This window comes from Manis pentadactyla, chromosome 5 (assembly GCF_030020395.1).
Source record: "Manis pentadactyla isolate mManPen7 chromosome 5, mManPen7.hap1, whole genome shotgun sequence".
NCBI classification, from domain to species: domain Eukaryota; kingdom Metazoa; phylum Chordata; class Mammalia; order Pholidota; family Manidae; genus Manis; species Manis pentadactyla.
In genome coordinates this window covers 165,830,191-165,855,588 of record NC_080023.1, presented here as the reverse complement: position 1 = coordinate 165,855,588, position 25,398 = coordinate 165,830,191, and the positions used below count along the sequence as shown (strand labels likewise).

Below are 25,398 nucleotides of genomic sequence, written 5' to 3'. Positions count from 1 at the left end.
GGGACTGTGCCGGGGGCCGGTGGGGTTGGGCGGGTGGAATGTCATCTTTGTTTGACTTGAGAATTTGTGGGTGGTTCTCTCCCAGTGAAAGTACAAATAAGACTAAGACCCTGCAGATTTTTTCAGCGTGTCCTAATATTCTACAGATTTCTCGGGATTTGGTTTGGATGACAGCGAGGCGGGCTACGCACACATTGATTTGGGATGTTGATGAGGCGGATGGAGCACTGGAAGCCCCCTGGAGGCAGAGGCTGTGGACCTGCCTGCAACCCCGTAACCTAGTTATTACGCATTCCTGGTGAAGTTCTCTTGATGAGAGGAGGATGGCGGGGACGTTCACCATGTGGGCTGCTCTAGGATCTGCCTGGTGGATCAGTAAATTGTCTTGTGACATATGGTTGTATATCTTTTTTTTTTGTATTTTCTGGATGGAGGGGAGAGGGTAAGAGCATTAAAAAAAAGTCTCCTAAAAATTAATCTGATGTCAAACCAACTTGAATGAAGAAAACAGCAAGTGGATTCTTGGAGGTTTCAAATTGTGAACATGGAAGTCATTCAGGGTTAATTAAGACAACAACGGTTGTTTTGTATCAAGTATCTTCACCATCCCCAAATTTATAAGCTTCCCAACTAAAGCCACATTCTTCTAGTCGACCTCCCAATCCCTACAGATGAGGAGGCACCATTTGCATTTCAAAAGGAGTCTAAATTTTTACCAAAAAGTTATTTTAATGAATCACAATTCTTTTTGTCCATTATAGAATTTCCCTTTCTGAGTTTTCCAAGTTTTTTGTGTTCAGCATGGAATGCTTTTGTGGTAGATGGTTCTAGAAAGCATGTAATTCAAAGAAGTGAGATCCACACGCTATTTATTCAGTATCACAACCCTGTGAACAAAGAAGGAGGGCACACTGTAATTTCATCCTCAAGCCCCTTAAGAGACAGTGGGCTCTTGGGTTCCTTCACACTGGTTGGAAAAACAGTAATAGCCAATTCAGAGTGCTTCAGAATAGAGGTAAGAAGTGGGCTCTGAGCCAGGCTGCTTACGGTCAAGGCCATTCCTCCTTACCAGCTAGATGATCTCGTACAAGTTTCTTAACCTCTGCGTGCCTCACTTTCTCCTCTGTAAAATGGGGTTGCTTATCTCATTGGGTTGTTATAAAGATTGAATGAGCTTTTCAAAGTGCAGTTACAGTCCTTTTTGTGGATGTTTACTTTAATGGCCAACATTAAAAAAGAATGGAGAAAATAACAAGAGAATCCAGGAGTCAGCAAACTATGGCCCACTGCCTGTTTTTTAAATACAGTTTCACTAGGATACAGCAAAGCCCATTTGTTCACTTAGTGTTTATGGCTGCTTTTGCGCGTCAGTGGCAGAGTTGATAGTTGCTACAGAGCTTAGCCTGAAGCCTCAAATAATTATTATCCCTTTATAGAAAAAGTCTGCCAATCCCTAGAAGAGACAAGATATCAGAGTGTGTCATATGCAGTAATGGTAAACTTCCATTTTGGCTGGAGTATGTGTGTGTGTGTGAGTGTGTGTCTGAGAGAGAGCGGGTCATGTAACATACATGTCTTACTGAAGGTGCTTTGGGACTGGAACTCAGGTCTGACCTGACTCTAGATTCCAAAATCTTCTGTTGGGTCCCGATGCCTGCTATGGCTTCTTTGCTCTGAGAAGTGTCTGCCTTCCACGACTCAGGTGAGCTTCCCTAGTTGGCAGCATTCGGCACGTGTTGTCACACATCGGTGGGAGGCTTAAGTGGCATGTCTGTGCTCCACCAGGAAGGACAGTGGAAAGGGGTCATTTTGCGTTGTCATAGTAATTGGGGGGTAGTGGTATTTGGAGGTGTGTGATACTGTGATTTCTACTAAGAAATATATATTTGGTCTTTGTGCCCTGGCACGCACCTGACCGCGGTTCACAAAGGCACCCTGCCTGCCCTTGCGCTTCACTTTGTCCTTACACCTCAACTTCCTGATTTCTTCAAAAGCAAGGGATTAAGAGACATTTCCCCAAGATGATAATACTCATTATCAGAGCTCCCCTGGATTCTGGGCGCCTGCTATGTGCTGGGTCCTGTGCCGAGTGCTTTGCTTTATTTCCAAGAGGCCTTTATTTTATCATTGAGAGAAGAAGAGAGGAAGAGAACAAATACATCTGTGTGCTGGGCTATGTGTAGTGACAGCTAGCTTCCCCTTTCCCCCAAACCTGTTGCCTACACTGGTAGCCAGAGTGCCCTTTTTTAAAACAAAAATCAGAACTGTCCTTCATTTAAATCCACTAGCCTCCCTGGCTCGTGGAGTAAAGCCAACATCCTTCGGTGGCCACCATCCACTTCTCTACTCCAACCTACTTCTCTGCTCCTTGAACCTGCCAGACTTGCTCCTGCCTCAGGCCTTTTGCACCTGTGGTTCCCTCTGCCTGGAATTTCCTTTCCCCAGGCGCTTTCATGAATGGCTCGTTTGTGAAGTTCAGTTCCCGCTTTCAGTACCAGAAAGGCCTTCTCTGACCATTCCATCTAAGGTTACCTACATGCCAACCCCTGACTCATCCCTTTGCCCTGTTACAGTTTTTAATAACATTTATCATCATCTGAAATGATCTTTCTTATGGATGATGGCTTGTGCTTCCCCCTCAACCAGAAGGCAAGCTCTACGAGAGCTATTGCCATGTCCCTCATACTTGGAACATAGCCCAGTTCATAGCCCATGCTCCGTGAAGCGTTTATTAAATGGATATATGAGTGTGTGTGAGTTTATTTACAGGACCACATTTCCTCCTCAAAATATCTTTTTCCTATTTTACAGATAAATCAAGACTCAAAGTGACAAGGTGACTTGTCCAGGGTCACACTGCTAATAAACGGCAGAGCTGGGATTCAAGCCCATGACTATCTGACTAGGAAACCAGAATCTTAACCATTTTACTCATAGATCATGTTTGTGGGAACTAATAACAAATTATGTTATTAGGGAAATGAAGCTCAAGGCAGATTATAATCAGGTTTTTTTTTTTGTGTGTGTGTGTGGTAAATGCCTGATTTAAAACGTTGAGGTCTACTTTTCGTGAAATGAATGATTCACTTAATTGAATCATTCTTCCAAAGTTGGGGGAAAGGGCAAGCAGCTGCCGTGTAAAAATTAGCACTGATTGTGTTCTCAGCTCTCACTCTGCCTTTCTTTTCTAATAACCGTTGGGCCTCAGAGGGGATAAAAGGAGGGCCCACAGGGTGGGGAAAGATCTCCTCTTATTGCCTTCGGGCATTTGTGCTTTTCATTTCCTGGACTTGATAAGGAAAAGCAAAATTCTCATTTCTCAGCTGCCCCCCTCCCCCACCCGCAAGCCGGACGCGGGAGCCAGACCCCTTAGCTGGGATTGGAAATCAGATCACTGTAGCTGGCCCTGAAGAGCTCCGAATCCTTTCTGTGCCCCCCAGCTCCCACCTCCACAGCTTATTGGTGGCCCGTAACTTTTTAGGATATCATCATAGGAGTCAAAAAAGAAGACCCATTTCGGTGACCAACGTTAGGGCCTCTTTACACCCATTGATGGTATCAGATGCAATGCTTCCAAAAGTAACTTTCAGAGAACTAAGGAACTCTGTGAATTCAGTCTTGTTTTCACTGTGTCTAAGGCTGGCTGCTTCCCAGGTGCGTCTGTTCCATCCCTATCAGGGGTGTCCTGGGGAGAATGCCATGATCAGTCCTTGGAGATAAAGATGGGGAAGTCCACAGTCTTTACTCCAAAATGCTCGCATTCTGACATCCTAAACATTAGACCCAGTTCCAGGCTCTGAGCATATACCCAGCCCTCCTGACTGTCTGCTTATCTTCCCTGCTACAATACATCTTGGAAAGTGGATCCAAAGAGGCATCCGGAGATTTCTGAATACTTCTCTTAGCGCAAAAGTGCTTGGATGAGGAAACTGTTTCCTGCTCTTCACGAGGCATTTTTTAAAAGGAAACTTGTGTAACAAGTAGAGGTAGATGTTTGGGAGTTTGGGAAGTAGTCTTCAAATATTCATGTACCAGTCAGAGTTCATCAATAACTGATGTGTGGTTGAGAATACTTTAGATGTGTTTCTGAAAAACTTCTGGTGGCATGGATAACTGTCAAAAGCACTAACTAATGAATGAATGAATGAATTGAAAGCCGTGATTATTAGTCCCCCTAAAAAGCAGCTTTTGTGTGTTTACAAAATGTCTCTAGAATGAAGAATTTGAGCATTCCATAAATCAGGGATTTTCAAACTCAGTGCTATTGACATTTCAGCTGGATCATTCTTTGCTCGGGGGCTGTCCTGCCCATTGCAGGGTGTTGAGCAGCACCCCAGGCCTCTACCCACCAGCACCTTGCCCAGTTGTTACAACCAAGAATGTCTCTGGACATTGCCACAAGTACCTGGGAGGCAAAATTACCCCCAGTAGAGACCCACTGGTCTAAATCATCTTAAATAATGAAAAGGCTTGGTCCTTAGTGTTAGCCTATCAACTTTGTAATTACAGAGTGAGTCACCTTGTTAATGAAACTAGCTTTCTCAGTGATGAGCTATAAAAAAAAGAAAAGACTAAATCTCCCAACCAGCTGAGTGCAAGGTGCTGAGGTAGACCAGGGAAATGGGATGAGGGTCATGCCATTTGTAAAATCACTTAGCCTGCGGAAATGGGCCCAGTTCATTCTTTAACTTAATCTATAGGCTGTTCTTCCTCTTCTTCCTTCCCCTTAATCAAGTAAGTAACTTTGTAACCAGGACAGGAGATAGACCTCTGAAGTGTAAATGAACCTGTGTGGATAAAGAATGCCAAAATACAGTCAACACAGTCGCCTAAATAACCCTGTTCTTAAGACAAAACTTCAAAGGAATTATAAATCACCTGTATACATCAGGCCTTATGCTGACCCCTATCCAAAAGGCCCTATAAAACCCCAAACCCTTAAGTGCATCTCATTTCTGAGGTTGCCCACACTCCCCTTTCTTCAAGTGTGTACTTTTTAAATAAAGAATTCTCACTGTTCAACTTACTGCATTTTGTCTCTGTACTCTTCCAGTGGTGTCCACTTTGCTATTTCATTCTATTTTCCAGACTTAAGCACAAGTCTTCACTCTGTCTCTGTTCTATTCCAGATGAGTAGGGAGAGACTACTGAGAGTCTGATTTGGGCTTGCAAGTTCCTGTCGCCTGGGTGACCCGGACAGGAGTGCAGGTGCACGATCATGCTCTTTAGTAGCCTGCCGAAAATCTCCTTTCTTTGCCTTTGGGAAGTTCTCAGAACATAATCTCTCATCCAGTCTCTGCAGCTCCCTCGCATCCTGAGGTAGTAGGTGCTTAGTCCCCATGCCGTGCAGATCCAAGTGGACCCTGGACGCCAGGGGACCCTGGCTTTAGAAGCTGGCAAGGGATTTGCCCAGTGACCACCAGCAGTTCAGTGAGCTTCCCTCTCCTCCCTCTGCTCTTCCTTGCTCTCTGCTGCCTGCAAGGAAGCTGCCATCCCTGCTGCTCTTGCTTTAATGAATTCCTTCCTCACCTACACTCATCTGGCCTCTGGAGAATTCTTTCTCGTTCAGAGTCAAGAACCCTCTCCCCGATCCAGGTTGAGGTTTCACCTGGTGCATAGGGAGAGATCTCCTCAGATGCGGCTTTCCCCTGCAACAGTGCCACGTTCCTGTCTCAAAGGGCAGTGTGACACGGTAGTTCAGAAATACTGCTGCAGCCAGATGCCTGTCTGCAAACCACCTGTCTAGCTACTAGAAGGTACCTGACTTCGGGCAAGACACCATCCTCATTCCCTTGTCTGTAGGATGTGGGTAACCACAGCTCCTACCTCCCAAAGTGACGGGGAGAGAAAAGGAGCTGCTGTCTGGCAAGCACTTTAGCAGGGTGCTGGGCTGCGGGCAAGCACTCCTGGTGGGCTTCACATTCTCATTCACAGAGTCACTTCTCTGGGTCTCACTGGCCACATGCAGCACTTGCCCTCGGCGGGCCCCTTCGCAAGTGCCACGTGAATGAAAGGAAGGTCAGGGGTGACCCGGGGTGGGAGCTGAGCTTGTCATTTTGCGATCCCAGTCATTTGCTCCCCATCTCAGCACTCAGACTGCCGCAGGTGTCTCGGCAGGGACACTGTCTGGGCTTGCAGACTTCTGCAGAAAAGGGCAGACATGCCCACTTTGGAGATGATTCACAAATTCAGGCAACCTGCCACCTGCCTTTGCCTCGCCCTTCTCCTCTGAGGATTACCCTGACATCCCAACATCAAAACAATGCACTTCTGCACCTATTCTGGAGCGGAGACCTCTTCCCCTCTTTTTAAGAACAAAAACGCACGAACACACAAAACCAATCAAAGCCATCGCACCAAGCAAGCCAAGTGGGCCTTTAAAAAATCACCACCAGGTAGCTGTTTACAAGCTGAACAAATAATTACTCTGCCACGAGGAAGAAAAGTATTAATTAAAGCTATTCATTAAACCAGTCTCACCATTCTGTGGGGTTTATCTCTTGGAAGTGTCAGCCAGAGGTTAGGGACGGATTAACACACAATGAGGGCTTTGCCAGTTAAATCTCCTCCTTGTGGTTAGCTTTTAATAATAAAGTTGTCATTAAAAGAAAGAATTTAATGGTTTTAATTGGGTTTAATTACTTGGAAACTCCTGGAAAACAGATCAGCTTGTTTAAGAGAGGAAGACAAGAAAATGATGGTTGTAAAGAAAAAAAGAGGTTGATTCACATATTTAAACAGTAAAGTTAAAAAAAACAACAACAACCCAGCTTGGCTTCTTTGGCTGTTTCCTAGGACACAGAAAATAGAAAAGTTCTTCTTAGCTCAGCAAATGGGTTTATCTGTACTAACAAGAACTTTACCAAAAAAAACTAGGATAAACCACATCATCATTGCATCACAAAAGAGTCAAACTGACTACAAATGATAAAATCAGGGTCAAATTCAAGAGAACAAACAAAGATGTCTACACTCGTTCCTCTTCTGGAGTTTTATGCAACTACTCAGGCTCTTAGATTTTTTTTTAATCCTTTGAAAATGTTCTTTCAGTTGGTAGTATGTAGTAGCTTTTAATGCATTTTTCTAGGATATAAATTTAAAGGCAAAAAATAGTAAGTAAGTAGATAAACTGGGCTGTGAACGTGGAGTCAGGGGATCACCTGTCCTGATTTGCCCAAACTGCGGTGTTTCCTGGGACTTGGGACTTTGACACTGTGATGGTTTGTGTCGTGGAGCGATGAAGAACTATTAACCCCTACCAGGGAACCTAAAGAACAGGAAGAGGGTACAAGAGAACAACCCTTCTGAGGAGCAAAATCAATTTCCTCTTAAATGGCGACAGTGAGCTCAGCATACTGTCCTCTGGGCTCCCTAGCATCCGCGGAAGGGTCCTAGCAAGAGCAAGAGGTCACTGCATGGGGCTCCTTCCAGTCCCCAGGGTACTGTCCTCACAGTCATCCATCAGGACACAAGGCTCCTCTTCTTTCACACCTAAACTTAGCTGTCAACATGCAGCCTGGTTCAGGGGCACAGAAATTCATTCATTCATCCGACAAATATTTACTGAGTGTCTTCTACAGGCCTGGCATTGCTCTAGGCACGGGGATGAAGCGGCAAACTCGTAAATGAATAAAACAAGATTTGTAGTATGTCTGATGGCAGGGCTGCTGTGTATGGCCATAAAGGTTGTGCACTGTACAACTCCAGGGGTACCATTCACAGAGACCACCATCAAAGTGGTGCCTCCTAGAGGTGGGCCCTGCACATTCTGCATGATAGTGTGCCCTGCCAGGGGTGATAAATGCTACCGAAAAAATACAGCACAGGATTTGTTTCATGTGGGCTGTACAGAAGGAGTTGTTAGAGTTTCACGGATGGTCAGGAAGGAACTCACTGAGAAGATGGCATCTAAGCAGGTTTTCAGGAGGAAAGGGAGGAAGCCACATGGGAAGAAGAACATTTCAGACAAAGGGAACCAAGTGATCCAAGGCCTTGAGGCGGGAGTGTGGGGCTGTCTGATGGGTCCAAGTACCATTGAGGAGACCAGCGTGGCAGAGGCAGAGAGAGGGAGGGGAGGAGTCCTAGCAGAAGAGGTCACAGAGGTAATGGGCCAGACCCTGTGGGGCCATGTCTAAGGGCACGGACCCTGGTCCCTGGGCCAATTTACACTTCAACTTCATATGTTTACTGAACACCTGTTAAGTGTTGGGTAAGACCATGCAGGCTCTTGGCCTCCCATGGCTTACAACATACACGTGGAAGTGAGTGTCTGCTGTTCTTGTCTGTCCAGCATCCGTCCCACTTTCTGGTAGTAGCATCCTAAGTGTTTTTTGGGAAGCCAGAACTTCATCACACCCTATCTGTGTTGTTCTGAGGGGGCTGACCCCACCCACCCGTCCCTGAGTGACTGGTTCAAGCCAGGCCAAGGAGAGCTCAGTCTGGGACTTGGTTAGAACTATTGGGAAAGAGGTATTCTCTTTTCACTGGGCTCTTTGAGCTGGCAGGATGTTGGTCTTGTGCTGGTTGGGGACATTTTGCCACCATAAATGAAAAGAATGAAGAAACCAGAAAAAAATAGGGCAAAGTGATGAAGAGAGATAGTTCTATGGACACTGCCTGAGCTCCTGGATTCAGCCACGCCTGAAGTCAAATATCCCTGAACATTTTGGTTGTAAATGCCGATTCACTCTTCCACCAAAGTGGGCTTGAGTTGGGTTTCTAATACTTAAAGAGTGAAAGAAAATTAATTTGACAACTAATTATAGGGCACATAGCCTGAGCTGTGCTACAAGTAGGGATATAGAGAGAACTAAAACATAGTCACCATCTCTGCACTTGAGGAGTTCAAGTCTAGACAAGTAAATGGGTGATAAAATACCTAGCGATTAAGGCTGCAATAGCAGGATGTACAGGGTGCAAAAGGAACGTCCTGGAGGGACACCTAACCCAGTGTAGTCAAGGAAAGCTTCCTGGAGGCAGGGATGTCTAAGATAAGACCTGAAGGCTGAATAAGCATTGGTTGGGCAAATGGTTGGCGAGTGGGAAAAACACATTTCTGGCAGAGGGAACAGCATGGATAAAGGCCTGGAGTTTGTTGGCACAACTTCAAGGCTGTAGCCTAAGACATAAAGTTGAGAGCCTGAGAGATGACACAGGGAAGGATAAAAGGAGCTCAGTCATAAAGGGTCTGGAAGTCAGCCCAGAGAGTTTAGACTTTATTCTGTGGATGAGGCGCAAAAGACAACAAGACTTACCGAGACTAAGCAGCTCATGTAAATGAGGGAAATGGTTCATGTGAAATACATGGCCTTGGTGGTCTTTCATTTTCCAACTCGTGATGCAAGAAATATTTCACTCTCCCCCTACCTCTTAGAGAAAGACAATAGTGCAAGAGAGATAGTAATGACAACTGATATTTGGCCTTACTTAGTATTAGAGAAGCAACAGGGAGTGGTAAGGACTGTGGCAAACTGGATACCACCTGCCTCAGTTAAGGGGGCAGCTGCTAGCAGCTCTAGCCTAGGGGTGCCATTTGGGATTGTGGGTGCAGCATGGTCAGATCTTCTTATTTTTCAAGAGAACCCAGAAATCTGATTTTTTTAATGTGAAATCTCCCAGTTTTAAGTTTTGGCAACTCATAAAAAAATGTGTTTGAAAGTCAGGAATGTCTTGCAGACCCCCTGTGGTGTGATGTCAGGTATGGGGAGGAACCATATGGGACTGAACTGCATTGAACTGAAGGTTTGGAAGTCGGCCATGGAACATGGGGGCTTCGTGATCAGCTGTGTCTGCTCGGGTGGCAGAGGGGCTCAGAATGGCCTTTGCAGTGCTGGGTCCAATGCCTTCTCTGTCACTGACGAGCTTGGCAGTCTTGGGCAGGGCCTCTGTTCTTCTGGTAGAATGGGGAGCACCCACATCTACTTTGACCAAGGAGATGACTCATGACCAGCACAGTGCATGTGGGGAGAGATTTACAGTTTTTATCCCTATAACCGAAGACTCTGAGTAAGGGTTATATGCCACAAACTGAAAGTCACCAGGAAAGTTAAATACTCTTCTTTTGTTTTTAGCTCTACACACCTAAATTTGACAATGAATGAAATGGACCAATTCCTCAAAAACCACAAACTACCAAAACTCACCCAGCATGAATGAGCTGCAAGTATTAAAAGAATTGAATTCATGTTTAAAAGCTTCCTGAAAAATAAAATCTCCAGGTCCACTGGAGGAGCCTACCAAACATTTCAAGAAGAATTAGCTCCAATTCTCCCCAATCTCTAACAGAAAAGAAGAGGAAGCAATACTTCCCAACTCATTTTATGAGGCCAGTATTACCTGGACACCAAAACCAGACGAAGAGAGTATTAAAAAAAAAAAGCCTAATTTTTCAAGCGAAAAATGTTCATCATTTACCAGCACTAGGTCGCGTGTTCCCTCAACAGTACCTATAGTGCTCTTCGGGAAGCGTCAGATGATTCTCAGACTGGTCTTATGTGCTCAGTGGGCAGGAATTATTACTCCATCTTTACAGATGAGCAAAAACCTCTAGCCAGTTCCAAAATATTTTCATCAGCTCAAAAGGAAACCCCATGCCCCTGGAGCGGTTGCTCCTTGTTCCCCTCTCCTCCCAGGCCCTGGTAACTGCCGAGCTGTGTTCTGTCTCTATGGGTTTAGCTATTCTGGGTCTTTCATATACATGGCATCTCAGGACGTATGACCTTTTGTGTCTGGCTTCTTTCACTTAGCAGAACGTTTTTGGGGTTCGTCCATGTTGCAGCATGTATCTATCAGTCCTCCATGCCTTATTATGGCTGAAAAATACTCCATTGTGTGAATACCCTAAAATGTGTTTATTCATTCATCCGTTGACGGACATTTCCAAAGAGATTCTTAAACTGCTTGAGTTTGGATTAGGCCCCACGGGAGGAACTGCATCAGAACTTTTTCTGCCTCTGCCATCAGAAGGGCCCAAGAGCTCTCTAACTCATGGAGGAAATGCGGGAAGCAGGCATGGTGGAGGGAACCTCCTATTTCCCTGTCAAAGTCAGCCCCCAGTACAGCCGTGCTGACACCTTCCTGCCATTCACCAAGTGACACCCTCATCACCAAAGGCTCATGGGAATTCCAGCGATCTTTGGACAGCTCAAGGGCCCTATTGTTGGGAAATAAGTACCGTAAAAAGTGCAGGTGGGGCGCTGGGGGAGACAGCGTCTCAACCTGCTAGTTAAGTGTAAAGGAAAATTGTTCCCATTATTTAGGTTTGCAGGGTGCCTGGGATTTTTTTTTCACCACTTATCATTGTGAGCAGCAACCCCTATATTTACAGAAGACAAAAGAGCTTCTTACTCTTAACCCAACCAGTAATTTGTTGTAAATTTTGCATAGGAGATTTAAATCCCTCTTATTATTATTTTTTTCCAGATGCCCTTCAGCATTCATTGAAAGGCAGGGCTAGAGAAGGAAAAAAAAAAAGTTGGCAAAAGCAGTCGGCATTTGTTAAATTTGTGGGTGGAAAATTCGTACTATGCAGGAGTCTTAACGTGTTTGAGAAAACCCTCCGCCTAGATTAAGTGCGTCTGCGGAAAACGGTCTCCCTCCGAGCAGAAGAGAGCACAGGCTTCAAAGAAAGTCTCTGCTAATGAGCACTTTTGTGACAATCCCAAACCATCTCTAAAATATATTTTATGTTGGAAATAATCCTTTAATGTTTTAAAATACATAAGCAGAGGCACTTGGCATGGCGACCCTCTGGCTCAGGGAAGCACTATTACAGGGGATTAAATCTACAAAGGGTCCCACCTCCTGCCCCTCCAACTGTCATTTACCTCTAGGACATCTTTCAAAGCATTTCCAGCCTCTTCCTCACCCACCCCCGCCAGAACGACAACTGCAGATGTTCGCTTCTTACCCTCATTGGATGGGATGAAGTGACTAGTTAAGTCACCATCCCTACTCTTACAAGGAAAATAATCTGCTCGGGAAGGCCACTTAAAGTCACCATTTCTTTATTAGCCACAAAGACTAGATATTTTTTACTTAACTGAAAAGAGAGCTGGAGGTGGGGGAAAAAGATTTAAATGCAAGGTTTAACCCCCAGTGGGGGAAAGAAATCTCCGACTTCCTCAGAAAATCCTTTCCAAATTGTATTCATCTTGACTTAATCCACATCTACCAAGTGAATTAGGCAGTATTTATTTTGAAAATCTATTTTATAGAGTTCCAAGGACTCTGTTTTCCTTGGGCAGGGCTGACTCCATTTCAGAGCTGGAGGCCGCTGCGAGGGCCCGGCCAGGCCTTTAAACTTCCAAGGTGCTTGCCTCACATGGCTAACAAAATGTAAATAAACACAGCTGAGCCTGGAGAAATTGGAAGGTTTTCTCATTAAAGAAATAAAATAAACAGATGTCCTTAAGCACTTTGGCTTGTGTTTGTCAAAGGATGGAAAGCTCTAGATGTCTGAATGGCAGAAGTGAATTCGAGCTACATCTCAAGGTAGGCAGGGGGAAAAGGAAAGAAAAGGAAAGAATCTGTGGTCCTCTGAATTAACTAATAGTCCTCCAGGGAGGGTACTTTTGATTTGAACCGTAGCAACTTCTACAAATAGTTTTTAACTGCTGGGTCATAAAACCGGGGTTTTTTATTTCTTCTCAGTTTGTAAAGCAGTAACGGACAGGCCACGCTGTGTATCGCCGACTGGATCTGATTGAATCCTGCTGGCGCTGCGCTGGGTATTGGATTCCGGAATCTGAGCCGGAATCACGTAATAACACCCTTGGAGGGTGGGGGAGGACCGTGGCTGGTTGGAGGGGGCAGAGGGGCCATGGGGGTGGGGGTTAAGCCAAGATCTGGCAGGCTCTCTGTACCTAGCCTCTGCTAGATACACAAAGAGGCCGACGGGCTGGCTGGATCCAGGAGAAAAGCCATTACCAGGTGAATTCATGGCTTATGTCTTGCTTCATAGGCTAATGTGTGAACAAATCAAGTTTAGATGTCCATTCCGGTTCTGTGGGGGGACCTGAGACTCTGCATTTCTAATAGCTCCCTGGAGATGAGGGTCCCTGGGCCACACTGCTGGTAGCCAGGAGGGCTTAGGTAACAACAGGGCTGTGGCAAAGAGGAGTTGCAGTCCCTGTAATAAGCAATCATGAAGAAGTCTGAACGTTCAGAGCTCCTCAGTGTCTTGCTTTGGGTGTCCTCCAAAGTAGACCCTGAGCCTAGGGTTCAAGTGCAAGCTGGGAGGTGACCCCAGGAAGCACTGGAGGCAAGTACAGAAGTGAGGGGGAGCGGAAGGAAGTCAGCAAGGGTGGGCCAGTGAGCAGGTCACTGCTGTGGACAACCGGGGCTCTGTCCCTCTAGTGACATCTGTGAAGAACACTCCGAGTGTCACAGGTACTTGCAGAGGGAAGCCATCACGCCTACGGGGATGGGAAGGGCTACGAGTGGGACATTGAGAAGTACTGATGAAAATTCTATCTTAGCCATCTTATGATGATGATGGTGATGTTACTCAGTAATCAAATAATCACACCATGAAATGAGTAACTGAAACCGTGTTATGGCAAGCCCCTTGGGCTGTGAGCTGTCACAGGGTGTTTAGACTGGTCAGGAAGGTTGGAGAGCCTTTCTTAAGGATGAAACCCTTCTGCTGCTGTTGGAAGAAGGTGGGGATTTAAGCCACACTGAGTGAACAGAAGTCCCAGCCATGGTAACAGAGCCTCAAGATAGATCTTCCCTAGGAATTAAGCAGCATGCAGTGTAAGGCATGGTTTGGAACCATCTGACTAAGCTTGGAACCCAACTGGAGGGAACTAGGGGCCCTTGTATCCCAGAGTCCACACAGAGGACCCGGAGGGCATGAGCACCACTGATCTCTGCCTTATATATGGCACGTTGGTGGGACACTGCCTGGCATTGGTGGGGCACAAACATAAATATCCTTGGGGTGAAGGAGGCACCACACACGTGGAATTGCTCACAGCCTGCCGCCCAGGTGTGACGTGATGCTCTGCTCCCAGGAGAGAGGGGGCTGCGGTGAATGCTGGGGCACGTGTCCTGTCAAAGGGTCCCCACTTTTTGAAAGCTCAAGCCTGGTGTTGCCAGATCGCCCCATTTTCCAAGAAAGTGAGACATCCAGGTTTTATGTAAGTTATTCTATTAAAAAATATTGGCAATGAATTTAGAACTTAAGGGTATGTTTGGGTGGAGACCAACGTAAACCTGTCTTCATGCCAGATTTGGCCCCCCATGGCCAATTAAAAACCTCTGATCTCTTCCGAATGAGCAGGGTGTGGCCCTTTAAAGAGTAGATGTGGAGGGAATTCTGCTCAGGCAGACATCAAGGGCCACTCCACCTGCCAAAGGGTCCCTGGCCCTCAGCCTTCCCAGAGGGGCCCCTGCTCAACACTTCACAGCCTTTGCTGAGTCCTGGCTGTGGGCCCAGCTCAGGGTAAGGCCAGGCCAGGCTGGCACCCAGCACCTTGGCCCTGGAGAGATGCTGACAGGCTCCTGTCTTGTCACATGTGTGGATATTTGTTCCCCCGAGTTCCTTGGTACCCTGGAATCTCATTTCTGCAGTGCTTACAATCACACACAGTTAAAACTCCCTACCTGCAGGTTATTTATTTATTTGAATATTCAAAGATACTTGCCAAGCAGTTGTGCCAGGCACTGCAGGGTAGCAGGGGATGAAGCTACTAACACATCAACCTAGTCTCTTGTTGCTCACAATCAAGCAGAAGACAATGGATTTTAATTGTACCCTGAGGACATTAACGTGGATCACTGGGGATGCAGTTCAGAAGCATATAGTTCAGAGCAGTGGCTGCATCCTGGCTTTCATCCCTTCCAAACTAGGTGACCTTGGCTGAATGACTTGACCTCTCTGAGCCTCAGTTTCTTCAGACATGGGTATTATAAGAGCAGCCATGCCTTACAGGGTTGCGGTGGGGATTCAATGAGAGAGGAGGTGTAACGCTCAGAACAGTCCCTATAGGATGCTCATCACAGCTTTTGCCTGTGCTAGTAGGGAGCCAGGGAGCCTGGACGTCCTCTCCGTCGGGAGGGGCATTTAAGAAAGACATGGGATCTGGGATTCGGAGCAGCGGTTAGATGCGGGACTTCTCAGTTGCAGCACTGTGGACACTTGGGGGCCAGATAATTAATTCCCTGTGGTTGGGGCCGTCCTGTGCACAACGTCTGTGGCCTCCACCCACTAGATGGCAGCGGCACTCCCCTAAGTTGTGACCACCCAAAACGGTTCTGAGATTGCCAGAAGTCCTGTGGGGCAAAACGCCTCCAATTGAGAACCCCTGAGGGCAACAGAGTTGGATGTACAGGGATGTGTAAGGGTCTAAAACCATAGAGGAGAGGGTGAAAAGTGAGAAACAGAGTATTTACACAATGCCATTTACAAACATAAATGCACACAAAATGGTAATGCATATTTTGCAGGAAAACAAACAAAAAGCTACACATTGAACTCTGGGGTGGGGAAGAGGAAGAGTCTAAATGGGTCTAAAAGGAAACACGCACATGAAGCAAGAAGGGGACCCTGGGTAGACAAAGCTTATGAATAATGCAATGTCTGCATTTCTTAAAAAAGCAGTAGTAGTCACAGTAGAGTACTTGCCTTATAGCAAATGTGCAAAAAGGACAGGAGAATTTGTTCGAGAGGAATTTGTTAGTTGTCACTGGGGGAGATGAGATCAGGTCCCTTCAGAGGGAAACTATGGACAGAAAATAGGACATCTAAGTAGCCCTGGGGGTGAGAATAAGGGACGTGCAATTTCTTATCTGTGGTTGGTTCTGTCTTCAAAATATATCCCGACTGCTGTACCTCCCACCACCTCACCTCCACCGCCCCAGTCTAAACAACATCTTCTTTCAGCTGGACTGTGGCAGTAGCCTTCTTACTGGTTTTCACACTTGCCCCCCCCATAGTCTACTCTTCCTAGGGCAGAGCCAGAGAGAGTCTTTAGAAATGTGACTTAGACCCTGTCCTTCCTCTACTCCAAGCCTCCATGACTCCCACCTCAGAGTGAAAGCCAGGTGAGTCACTACTCTCCCCATCACCTGCTCTGCTCCAGCCATGCTAGCTTCCTTCTTGTCCTTCAAACCCACCAGGCAAACTTCTGCCTCAGGGCCTTTGCACTTGCTGCTCCTTCTGCTCTTCCACCAGACATCTGTTCCTCCACTTCCTTCAAGTCTTTATTCAAAATTCAGCTTCCCCATGAAGCCTCCTTCCCTGGCCACCTTTTCTCAAATTTAATTTCAACTCCTCCCCCTGTGATACTTCATGTACTTCAAAGGACACCATCAATAAAATGAAAAGACAACCCACAGAATGGGAGCAAATATTTGCAAATCACATATCTGATAATGGACTGGTATCCAGAATATATAAAGAACCCTTACAACTCAGCAATAAAAAGACAACCCAATTAAAAAATGGGCAAAGGATTTGAATAGGTATTTCTCCAAAGAAGGTATTGCAAATGGTTGATAAGCACAGGAAAACATCATTAGTCATTAGCCTAATTAGACATTAGGGAAAATACAAAACAAAACCACAGTGAGATATGGCTTCACATCCACTAAGAGGACGATAACCAAAAAACAGATGTTAACAAGTGTTCGTGAGGAGGTGGAGAAATTGGAACACTTACACATTGCTCACAGGGAAGTAAAACTGTGCAACTACTCTGGAAAACAGTCTGGTAGTTCCTCAAAACCATAAACCTAGAGTTACCGTATGACCCAGCAATGCCACTCCTGGGCATAAGAGAATTAAAACACATATCCATGCAAAAACTTGTAGACAAAGGTTCACAGAAGCCTTATCCATAATAGCCAAAAACCCAACTGTCCATCAACTAGCTAATGAATAGACAAAATACAGTATATCCATTCAATGGAAAATTATGTCGCAATCAAAAGGAATGAAGTACTGACACATGCTACAACGTGGATGAATCTTGAAAACATGATGCTAAGCGAAAGAAGCCAGTCACAAAAGACTGCATATTGTATGATTACGTTTACAAGAAATGTCCAGAAGAGGCACATCTATAAAAATGGAAAGCAGATTAGTGGTTGCCAGGGTTGTGGGGAGGGGGAAATGGGAAATGATTGTCAGTGGGTACGGGGTTTCTTTTGGGGGTGATGAAAACATTCTAAAATGAGACAGTGGTGATGGTTACACAGCTCTGTGAATATACTAAAAACCACTAAATTGGACACATTGAAATAGCCAATTTATGGTATGTGGATTATATCTCAATGAAGTTGTATTAAAAAAACCCACAACAGTCCTAGAGTTGAGCTTCCAATTGGTGCTGAGCTGCCTGGAAGGCAAGAAACAAAAGGAGATGTCAGGGCTGCCTCAGTGTGAACCCCGGAGGACTGCAGATCAGTCCCTTTTAGGGTCCCTTGGCCACAGGCAGAGGCTCCTGACCCCCTTGCATTTGTCTGATCCCAGCTGGAAGAAACAGAGGTCAGGGACAGCGGGGAGGCGGGTAGGGAGGAGGAGAGGCTAGGAAAGAGGAGGCAATCGCTGGCTGCTCCAGCTCCCCAGGGAATTTCTAATGGATCCGCAAGATGCAGAGAGGTACAGCTACCAAAGGGATGGTCTGGCTCTGAGCACTGGGTAGGAAGAGATGGGACGGAAGTAGAGAGATGACAGCCTCGAGCAGCACATGCCCTGATTGGGAACAGGAAGAGAGCCCAGTTTCTGGTTTAAAATTCAAACACTCTGTTTTGCATCCTTCCTTAATCACTTTAGCTCTGTGAGTCTTATTTCCCTAAGTAAACAGCAAGTCTCCCTTTGGCTGGGACCACAGTTGACATGATTTCTGCTTCCTGTACAGTGCTCAGCCAAGAGGTCACAAGCTGCTGGTCCTTGGCATAGGTGTACAGGGGGTTTTGGCCTTCAGAGGCCATGCTGGACCTCCACAGTCCTTACCCTTTTCTGGAAAGAGCACTTCAGTTTCTTTTGGGGGACCATCCCTCCCTGACTATGACCATTAGGTTAGGAGGGAGCCGACTCACTTTTCTTCCACTCTTTTCATGCCAGGAGTGAGCTCTTGATCTAGGCTGGCTAATCAGAGCCACAGAGGTTGGTGAATGGATGGGCATTTGACCCAGTTTGGGCCAATTGAGATTCAAGCCTGGAGTTGTGCTGGAATTGGGAAGTAGGTGTCCTTTTTAAATTGGGATTGCTGAGAGGGAGTTACCACATGGAGATAGTCAGTTGAGGGATGCAGAAAGCCCAATCCCTGAGAACACTGCTTGAGCTCCTGGATCGAGCCTGACCTGAATGAATCCCATTAATAATGAGCTCCACATGGCAGCAGCTGCTGGCAAAGCACAAAGAGAAAGAGCTGTGGGCTAACAGTCAAGGCCATCTATTTTAGTTTTGTTATGAATACTTTGACTACATGGCCTCCCTATCTCTCAGTTACTCTGTCTGAAAAATGGGGCTCCTGCTCCTGCTCTCTGGATCCTACACTTCTCTGACGTCCAAGTTTACAGTGATAGCCCAGACTTCTCTTTGGAGTTCCAGACACACAAATAGGATTCTAGATTCTTTTCCTCAACAGTCTTCTCTTTCATTGTTCTTCCCATATCACATGGTATTTGTGCTAGAAAATGCTGGCTGCTCTGCAATATCCATTCTTCCCTTCTCCCTCTTCAAATAATTGAAGCTCTAAATTTTAATGGAAGACATGACTAGACCAGGTTTCCTAGACGCCCTTCCCGCTAGATGCAGCTATATGATCAAGTTCCAGCCAATGGCATGTGAGTAGAAATCACATGTGCAACCAACCTCTGGGTCTGGCCTTTAAAAGAGAGAGAAAAAATTAAAAAAAAATTAAAAAGAGAGGAGTGAATTCCCCTTTTCTGTTCCCCCTTCTCCCTGGCTAGCATGCCCACATGGGGATAAGCTGTGTCTTATCTCGCCAGCGAGGGCAATGCTTCAGGGCTGGCAGAGAACAAGACGGAAGGGGCCTCTGTCCCTGGCTCTGGGTAAGCAGCCTCAGCACCTTGAACTGCTTGGCTGCTAGGTGACAGAGAAACTACCTTATTTAAACCATGAATATTCTGGGTCTCTTTCAGGGTGGCTGACTTTAGCAAATAAAAAGATGCTCATTCCTCACTCAAGAGAGAGCTGGAGAAGAGAGTGGAAAATTCTAGAAGAGGAATGAAGATAGCAGAGGAGACCTGGGGGCTCCAAGAGCTTCCCACCTGTTTTCCCTGGACATCCTGGGAGCATGACTCCCATTCTCCTTTGGGTGATTTTAGTCTCTCTGGGCCTCAGTTTCTCCTTAAATACTATGGAGACTAATTGGACATGAGAGTCCCAGGTCCTTCCAGCTCTGAGCTTCTGTGGTTCTGAAATTCTAGGATGGGTGTTGAAACTCAGAGGCCAGTGGGGCCAGGAGGGTCCCGTAAGTGGGTTAACAGGCCAGGTGGGGGCTGTGGTTGGGCTGGAGAGTGCACTCCCCCACCCCACCGCCCCACCATGAGGGCGGTTGCTACTCAGCTCCTGCTGATTGCTGCCCCATGGGAATGCAGGATGGCCAGATTTTCTAATTTTTCAAGAGGAGTTGGAAATCTAGATGTTTTGGTCTGTGCAATCTCCTGATTTTTAAATGTTGGCGACAAAGTCACATTTTTTCCAACACTCTTGGGGCCAAAGGGAAATGTCTGCTAGTGAATCTGGCTGGTGGCCACCACTTAGGAATTTTTTGTTTTGATGATATTTTCTTTCCTTTGCTTCCTTCCTTTATTGAACAAATATTTATTTGACACCTACTAAGTGAGGGGCACTATTCTATACACTGGGATGAGCAGCGAACAAAACAGAACAAAAGGTGCCTGTCGTCATGCAGCTTTCTTTCTAGAGGCTTGTTCTGATTCGTTCGTGCAACAAATACTTATTGAGCAATTCTGGCCCATGCTGTGCTTGATGGGGTAGCTAAGAAAATGTCCATGGTCCCTACGCTTATAGTACAATAGCCTAGAAAGGAGACAGACAGTAAGTGCATAATAGTATGAATGAGAAACACACTTATGGGGACAGAAGCAATTTAGATGGAAAGGAGGGGTTAACAAAGTCCTTTTGAAAGAGGCTACACTTAAAGTGAAAACTGAAAGATAAGATTTAATCTAGTAAAATAACATTCTCGAACATTCTAGATTACACCAGAGGTTTCCAGTATGTCCCTTCCTCATTTGCCCTCAGAGGTCACCATCCCTATACATGCAGAAACTTTCTTCTGTTATCACCATGATTTCCTGTCCTAGAGCTTTCTTGGGGCAGGCCAGAGTGCAGGGAGATAACACCCTTAGGAGAAGCCGCCCACCCATGATGGGAGGGAATTTGTAGATAAATATCCAAGCACCCTCACCCCTTGGGTGGATTAACTCTGAGGTGTGTTCTACAGAGTCTTCCTGGGGTCCCTGCTGGGGTGGAGCCCCAGTTACCTGCAGCAGTAACTAGTTAGGCACTCTGCATTGGCCGCCTTCCCTTCCCTGTCTCACTTCCCCACCCTGGACCCAGTGCTTTCTGGGATCATCTCCCTGCAGAGAAACTATTCACACTCACTCCTTGTCTCAGGCTCTGCTTCTGGGAGAAACCCAGCAGAAATGGGAAATACTGTGGCAAGTTTGAGGACAGAAAGCAGCTCAGGATAAGTACTGGGACATGGGGCTGGAGAGTGGGGCAGGAGCCAGCTCATGGATGGTCTTAGAGGCTGGGGTTAGGGTTTGTCAACAGGAAGCCACTGACAATTTTTTGGTAGGGGAGTGATATGACCTGGCTCATCTTGTAGGATGACCACTCTGTGGCGAGCTATGAAGAGCAGGAGTGAAAGCTGGGAGGCCACATAGCTCGAGGTGAAGGTGACTGGGATTAGGTGGCAAGGGTGGAGAGAGGTGGCTAGTGATGAGGAATGACATGGACCAGGTGGCATGGGGCTCAGAAAGGAGCTCTGGGCTTTGTACTTGTCTTGGGGGGACAAACCCACAATATGGTTTAAGGAGTGGCCCTTAAGACACTGAGGCACAGACACAAAAAGCACCCCCAAGATTACAAAACCCTATGCAATCTGTGAGAGCCCGGCTGCCGCACAGAGCCGCAGAGCCTCAGAAGGGCAGGAGTGAAGGAATGCTTTCAGGGTGGGTGACTTTACTGAGGTGGTTAGAAAAAACACAGAACACCTAGATCTACTGGGTCACTCCCTACTGCAGCCCCTCTGGGGCAGCCCAACCTTTTGCAGTAGCTGCCAAGTCCACACTGGTGTTTTCAGCAGCTCCCGACTCTGCCATCCTTTACCTAAGCTGTGCACAGTCCAAAAACGCATGCCGGATTTCCCTCAGGCACTGCTGGACATATTAACGGCATTTCTACGTGGCAAGAGATTTCTGCACCACCAACACCATTTTTATATTCTTTACAACATAATGGCAGATGATAAATCTATCTTGCTAATTACACATCCAGCTTGTTATAAGCCCCATAAAAAACACGAGCAGCTGGAAAAGCCACGAGGTGATGTCAAATCATAGTCCTGGTCTCTAAACAGAAACAGAAATATTTTCCAGGCGCTGGTGAGTCTCACGGTTCTTACCCATGCGTGGAGACAGCTGCCAACAGGTCGCTCACCCCGGATGAGACGGTAACTTGCCTATTCGTAAAGCTCTGCCCTCCCGGCCCACTGGTCTCCCTGAGGAGGTGGTCTCCGCAGGTGGTTCGGTGGAAAGCCCACAGGGTGAAGGCAAAGAGTCAGCAGGGTTTGGCCTTTGGCAACTGGGTCTGCTTTTGCATTATTAAGGTGGTTTCAGTGTGTCTTCTGTTCACCACCAATCAGTCCGTAGCATTTGCCCTGAATTCTACTGGATGGTTCCCCAACATAATTTTTTGAATGATACATTTGCGAAGCTGTTGCTCAGATCCATGCTGGACCTGACAAAATGCCTCCCCCTTGTCTCAGAAAAACGGAAGGAAAATTAAATTCATCTGCCGGAGACACTAAGATAAACAAGAGGGAAGTAGAAAAATACCTCTTTTTTAGCTAAGATTACTGGTTTTGGCTGCAGCACATTCTAGCCCTCTTAGGAGGGAGACAGCTGAAGACTACGAGCTTATATCCTACCAAGCAAACACTTCATGTGTTGTAAGAAAAGGCATGGGAGACAATAGAAGAGGAAGCTAATTAATTTTTCACATGTCAGGGGAAAATTCCATAGGCTTCCTCAAACCCAGGCTGACTCGAAGGGGCAGCTTTTGTTGGAGAAGCTGCCTCATAAGCTGCCCCCACAATTCCCAGGACAAACCAGCTGGACAGGCTGTCTTGTTGAAAAAAAAGGAGAGAGAGACAAAATGGATTCTTACCTTCCCGTATCTGGATGCAAAAGTCCCCGTGAGTAAGGAGTGAAAAATAATTATTGTCTCATCCAAGTCCCACACGAACACACGCTGTGATGAAAGAGAGGAAGAGAATGGAGACAAATGGACTCGCTTGCATCTGACTTAATGTCTGCAGAATAATTCCCTGGGAGGAGAAGGGAGTCTTGAAAAACATTATCTTTAAGTTATAAAACATGTGACTCACTGATGTGTCACTGAGTCCCCGGCCAACCTCAGCTGTGTAAAGTGTATTCTGATGGCCACTTTTTGGTCTCCTATCAACCCCTAGATGCCAGAACCGAGCAGTCTGTTTTTTTGCCTTCCACATAAAAGCTCAGAAAAGAAGGAGTTCTGTCCAAAAACAATAATAAAAATCATAAAAACTCATTTGACAAAGTGAAATACTACCATTTTACATCACTGCTCAGCATAAGCCCAACTAGTACCAAACATTTCTGTTTTTAGCGATTCGGGTGCTCACCTCCTTAATGCTAAAACACTTACTGCACCTTTCCTTACTGATTTGCCGACTTTAGACAGTATCTTTTGGCGGGGCGATGTGAAAGGAGGGCGTAGCTCATGGCAATCTCCCTCATTTCTCCAGAACTTCATATTTTCACATATGTGAGCCCCTCTATTTCCAGTTCCATCGGCTTTAGGCATTCTCCCTCGGCTAAACAGTAAATCCCATACGGAAGACATGAATATGGGCGCCTACCATTTCCCTTGCCTCCTCCCCTCTCTAGTGTTTATCAGTTTTAACCTTACGTTTGCTTTATCAACGTGGATGAACTGGTTTGTGCATTTGATTTGATAACTGTACATAAATCTTCTGTGCTCTGTTTATATGTTGATTTTAAAAGTTAATAACCAGTAAAGAGCATTTACATCTTGTGATTACTGTTCACTGCAGAGCCAAGTAATGTGCTAGGATTTCACTTGCCCCTCTGTGTGTCCAATAACCCTGAAGCCACTTGAAGGAGACTGTTCCTACCATCAAGGTCATGTGTATTCTCCTTCCCGGCACTCCATCCCAATTAAATCTTGTCTGTTCACATAGGAATCATGCCTGTTTGGAATAACTTTTTGTTTCTGCTGGAGTTTACTAACTGATTTCTTTTCTTGTTTCCAAAATGTGCCTTCCTTAGAATTTCAAATTCAACCACACCCTCTGGACCAGAGATGTCCATCCGCAGTGACGGAATGCTCCAGTGGGGACTGGATCATCTCTAGGTTTGCTGCATCTCTAGTTTGCATCCTGAGACTTCCCTTTGTTGCATTTCTGGGTAAGATCCACTGTTTCCTGGGCCCCAAGTCTCTCTTTTTCTTGGACTTCTTCCTTGTTTTGCTTAAATACACCCTTAAGTTATTTTTTCTGAAAGGATGCATGGAAAGTAATCTTGAATTCTTGCATATCTGATGATGTCTTTACTTTGCTCTAGGGTATGTCTGGGTACAGAATTCAAATTGGAAAATAATGGCCTCTAGATTTTTGAAAGACTTCCTCTGCTGTCTCATAGTGTCCAGCGTGACTGATGAGAAGTCTGGTGTTGCACTGATCCTCAGTCCTTTATAAGTTTTGCCTTTTTTTCTCTCTAGGATTTAAAAATTTTTTCCCCTTTATATCATTAAATATATGTATAACATCAAAGGTGTGGTCTTTTTTCATTCATACTGTTCAGCACTTAATAAGCATTTTTAATCATATTTCTTTAAATCGTTTCCTCCTGCCTTTCCATTGTTCTCTCTTTCTAGAATTCCCAGTAGTCAGATTCAATCTTTTGGAATGTCATTGCTTATCCTTAAAAAATATATATTTTCTATAATTTTATCTATTTGATCTATGTTCTGGGAGATTTTCTAAACTTTCTTTCCCAAACCTTTCATTAAACTTTTGATTCTGTCACTTAAGAATTTCCAATAACTCCTTCTTTGTCTTTGAACATTCCTTCCTCAACAACTTCTACTTATTTATGGACTCAAGATCACCTTGACTCTGTATAAGGAAACCAATCAGTATTTTTTCACATTCTTTTCTGCTTCTTAAATTACCTCTGTCATTTATCCTATTCCTTTATCTTGGCCTTTCATTTTTCATACTGTTGGTGTTCCTCATTTGTCTGATCATTATTTTTATGAACAAAAACCCAGACTGATCATCTGTTTAGCTGGTGTTGGGTGTGGGGCCAAATGCATCTGCTTGGTCTGCCATCTTGAATGGGCCACGTCTGAGAACCCTCTGTGGTCAATGACTGTATTTCCACGTTGGCATTTCCCATGCCTTTAAAAGTAAAGAGAAGGGTGGTATCTAGAAGGAAACAGGCCAGTCAGTGCAGGGGTAAAGCAATGAGCATATCTGAGTATTATTTTGTGAATTTTCTGGCCTAGTTATATTTATGTGTTTGTATGTGCTGGGTCACAATATTAAGTATGTTCTTATTATAAGTCACAGTAAAAGAAGGTTTGAAAACTATTGTTTTTAAAGAGGGTTTAAATATGCTAAGTCCTGATTTATCTGAACTAAGTTAGATCAGTGGAACTTAGAGATTTTGGTAAGGGCATTTTAAGGATCAGTAAGTATTTTCAAATTTAATGCAGACCCCATTAATTTGTCTACTAAATCCCTTCTGCAGAAGGCCTGTCCATCCCCCCATTCCCCTACCACTCTTTTCCTCTGCCCTAGACACTCAGTGGGTCCTGGGGGCCATTCTGCAGGTGACCCGATCCCCTAGCCCACTGTGGTTTGAGGCAGGGTGGGCCCCTAACCAGTGGGGTCAGACGCTTTCCTTGGGAACTGAAAATTGAGCCTAGAAAGAAATTCATCATCTTTGGGTGGCCCTTGGCAACCACATGATCGGAAGGACAGGGAAGGCCGTTCTCCAGAGATGGAGAAAGAGAGGACTAGAGATGGAAAGACAATCCAGGACCTGGTTTCAGGTAGAAGCAGAGTAACCGGTGCAGCTGGCCCTGAAGACAATGTCATATGGGGA

The 25,398-nt window shown here is 45.6% G+C and overlaps 1 protein-coding gene and 1 long non-coding RNA gene across 6 annotated transcripts in view; one reads left to right on the top strand and one right to left on the bottom strand.

Annotated features, from left to right (window-relative positions):
• LOC118920741 (uncharacterized) overlaps positions 1–24,449 on the top strand; it is a 78,604-nt gene extending 54,155 nt beyond the window's left edge. For both annotated transcript variants that reach the window (XR_008997992.1, XR_008997993.1), the window contains exon 3: positions 23,557–24,449. This is a non-coding gene — a long non-coding RNA (uncharacterized LOC118920741). The remainder of the gene's footprint in view (positions 1–23,556) is intronic.
• Positions 1–25,398, bottom strand: part of EYA2 (EYA transcriptional coactivator and phosphatase 2) — a 217,088-nt gene that overhangs the window by 43,225 nt on the left and 148,465 nt on the right. For all 4 annotated transcript variants that reach the window (XM_057503051.1, XM_036902084.2, XM_036902087.2 and 1 more), the window contains one exon: positions 22,394–22,477. In XM_057503051.1, coding sequence (XP_057359034.1) covers positions 22,394–22,477 — 84 coding nt within the window. The remainder of the gene's footprint in view (positions 1–22,393; positions 22,478–25,398) is intronic.